The 3,394-nt window shown below is 43.2% G+C and overlaps 1 protein-coding gene across 1 annotated transcript in view; it reads left to right on the forward strand.

Annotated features, from left to right (window-relative positions):
- LOC107104829 (nuclear factor 7, ovary-like) overlaps window positions 1-759 on the forward strand; it is a 30,289-nt gene extending 29,530 nt beyond the window's left edge. Inside the window, exon 2 of the mRNA XM_015404940.1 lies at window positions 6-759. Within this exon, the coding sequence (XP_015260426.1) occupies window positions 6-759 (754 nt within the window). The remainder of the gene's footprint in view (window positions 1-5) is intronic.
- Window positions 760-3,394: the final 2,635 nt, after the last annotated feature.

The raw sequence follows: 3,394 nt of genomic DNA on the forward strand, positions 1-3,394 counted from the left end.
CTGAGCAGAGAGATAGCAGCTCTTTCAGACACAGTCAGAGCCACAGAGGAGGAGCTGAGAGCTGAAGACGTCTCATTCCTGCACAACTACAAGGCTGCAGTGAAAAGAGTCCAACACTGCCCCCTGCTGGAGGATCCACAGCTGCCCTCAGGAGCTCTGATAGACCAGGCCAAACATCTGGGGAACCTGGCCTTCAACATCTGGAGCAACATGAAGAACATGGTGTCCTACACTCCTCTCATCCTGGACCCAAACACTGCTGGTTCAGAACTCATCCTGTCTGAAGATCTGACCAGTGGGACTAAAGGACAGAAACAGAAGCTTCCTGATAATCCAGAGAGGTTTTGGTCTCAGTGGTGTTCTGTCCTGAGTTCTGAGGGCTTTAACTCAGGGAACCACAGCTGGGATGTTGATGTTGGAGACAGTGGAGGCTGGACCCTTGGTGTGTTAGAAGAGTCTGTCCAGAGGAAGGGAGCCATTATGTCTGGATTGTTGGTTATAGGGTATGATGAAGTTGATTACTATGCATGGTTTCCACCATCTCCTTCCAAACGTCTCTCAGTTCAGAAGAAGATCCAGAGGATCAGAGTGAATCTGGACTGGGACAGAGGAAAGCTGTCCTTCTCTGATCTGGACACTAACACACACATATACACCTTCACACACACCTTTACTGACAAAGTGTTTCCATGGTTATACGCTGAGGATAAAGTAAAAATCTTACCTATGAAGATCTCAGTGAGCAAACAGCAGCTCTGATGTTCTCAGCATGAAGAACACAAAGTCCAAATGAAACCTTATTGATCTGATTGAAACTCAGTNTGTCTCTCGTTCTGCAGAAATTGTATCCATTACTGTGTATTTCAGTTCTTCTTTTCCAAACCTACATTTATGAACCCAACACCATCCATTAGCAGTTGGTCCATTTGTGCTGCAAGGCATGCATGAAGTGCAGTTAGTTTTTTCAGCCAGTAGGTGTGGATCATGTCAGGGCCTGGTGCTGTCCAGTTCTTCATACCTGCTGCTTTTTCTTGGACATCTGCCGTTGGCTGGAGTCCTGCTGCTCTTATACAGCTCAGGTAATGAGGCTGATGATCTGCAGGTGCAGAAGGACTAAACCTGCAATTGATGATTCAGCCCAGCAGTATATCCCAGGAGTCGTCCTCTGGTGGAAGAAGCTGAAGGATGAGGAAATAACCCAGCCACAACCCCAATCCCTGACACTCTTTAAATAACACTTCATAATGTATATGTTTTAAAACAATCATGAGACATGACAATAAACTGTAATCTTACTTAGGCTACATTCACACCGCAGCCTGAAGTGACCCAAATCCGATTTTTTTGCCCATATGCGACCTTGGTCTGATCTTTTCATGGCCGTCTGAACAACACAGATCCGATTTTTTCAATCCGACCCAGGCCACTTGGCTCCGTGGTCCTGAATCCGATAGGAATCTGATCTTTTTCTGATCTTGCATTCATCCGATCTGAAGGGCATTAATACCCGACAAAGGTCACCATTCTGGGTCTTGCTACACAGAAGCGGAAAGAAAAACAACCATGGCTGATGATGATGCGGAGAGGAGTATTTATGTTTAACCATATTGAAAATAATGAGTTTTTATGGTTGGAAAAGATCGCTAGATGAGCGCCGACCCTACCATCCATGTTTACTTCTACAAACACAGAGAACGCTGGCCTGTGCGTCCTCTACTGTGCCTGTTGGACACTTGCTTTGTATAACTGCAGTTCACACAGGAGATCACATACATGTTGCATATATTTGGAAATATGAACGGTAACACAAAAAAAAANCAAACACAGAGAACGCTGGCCTGTGCGTCCTCTACTGTGCCTGTTGGACACTTGCTTTGTATAACTGCAGTTCACACAGGAGATCACATACATGTTGCATATATTTGGAAATATGAACGGTAACACAAAAAAAAAATTATCAGATTTCACAAAAAAATTTGAATTGAGCATCAAGGCCTGCAGTGTGAACGTAGCCTTAGACCAAAGAAATTTCTCAGCATTTACCACCCGGGATCGCTTCTCCAGGAAGTCGGCCAGGAAGAAGCATTTTTTGGCAACTCCAGTCTGCCTAATCATCACATTATTACATCGTACATGTTTGCAGATGAAGGGACATGCATAGCTCCAGCCTTATCAAAATATTACACTTTGTTCTTAGATCAAGGACATCGCTCTCATGCAATTCCTAAATCGCTGCTACATGCAAAATGAGGATGACTTTTTATCCTGACAGAAATGTCCTAATTAGATAAAATACTTGGAGAGAAAAAAGACACAAAACAGGCAAGTTTTATAAGGGTTTAACAGACTCACACATAATTATTAAAGATAATTCTGATTCATTGATTTAGAGAAAATAGGCAGGATTGAGAGATTGCTAATCTGGATTAGGTGGGTAAATTAGATGCAGTGTAGCTGGAGGAGGGGATGATGACAGGGATGGTGAATAAGATGGAGGTGGAGGTTTGAGTGGTCTGGTTTAGCTGGATAATAGATGCTGCTTTATGCCAGACAGGTGATTCCAGAGAGGTTAGATGAAGCAGAGTTTGGGGCCTGCTGTGATTTTTTCTGATCCGAAGCATAATTTAACCCAGAATGGAGAGGACTCATCCAAAGTGCTTTAATAAGATCTGATCTGATATTCAGAGGATAACAAAAAAACTCAGATGACTGGCAGCCAGTTTCCCTTGTTCTCCTTTTGATGAGCAGATTTATAGAACCTAAAGCCCAGAAGGTTTGAAACTCAATGACTGCCAACGTATCAATCCATCACATACACCTCATCCCATTACTTCTCCCTAAAAATCTCGAACAGCCGTGGGAATTCCAAACAGTTATTCTCTGACATAAACTCTCTGGTCAAACCTTCCACATACACGCATGCTGATACCAGTATAGATCATTGCAATAGATTCATGGACTTTTTCATTAATAAGGTGGCATCAATACAGTCTGCTCTCCCTGTAACAGCTGAATCTCAAGTTGATATACCTCTCCCCACGCAAAGTAACACATTTTCAGCTTTCTCCGTTGTCACCCAGTCAGACGTGGAGAAGATCGTAAAAAGCATGAAAACTTCCACCTGCGTGCTAGACCCTCTCCCCACAGCATTACTTAAGTCTAATATTACAGCCATTTGCCCATTAATCACAACCATAATTAATCAGTCTTTGCGGGCCAGTCAGGTTCCCCCATCTCTTAAAACTGCAGTCATCCACCCTTATCTGAAAAAACCCTCACTTGACCCCAATATTCTTGCCCATTACAGACCTGTTTCAAATTTACCGTTTATATCCAAAGTTCTGGAAAAAGCTGTGGCAGCCCAACTTCATCAACATCTTCACATCCATAACTT

Source organism: Cyprinodon variegatus, unplaced genomic scaffold, assembly GCF_000732505.1.
Source record: "Cyprinodon variegatus isolate N-32 unplaced genomic scaffold, C_variegatus-1.0 Scaffold1903, whole genome shotgun sequence".
Lineage (NCBI taxonomy): Eukaryota > Metazoa > Chordata > Actinopteri > Cyprinodontiformes > Cyprinodontidae > Cyprinodon > Cyprinodon variegatus.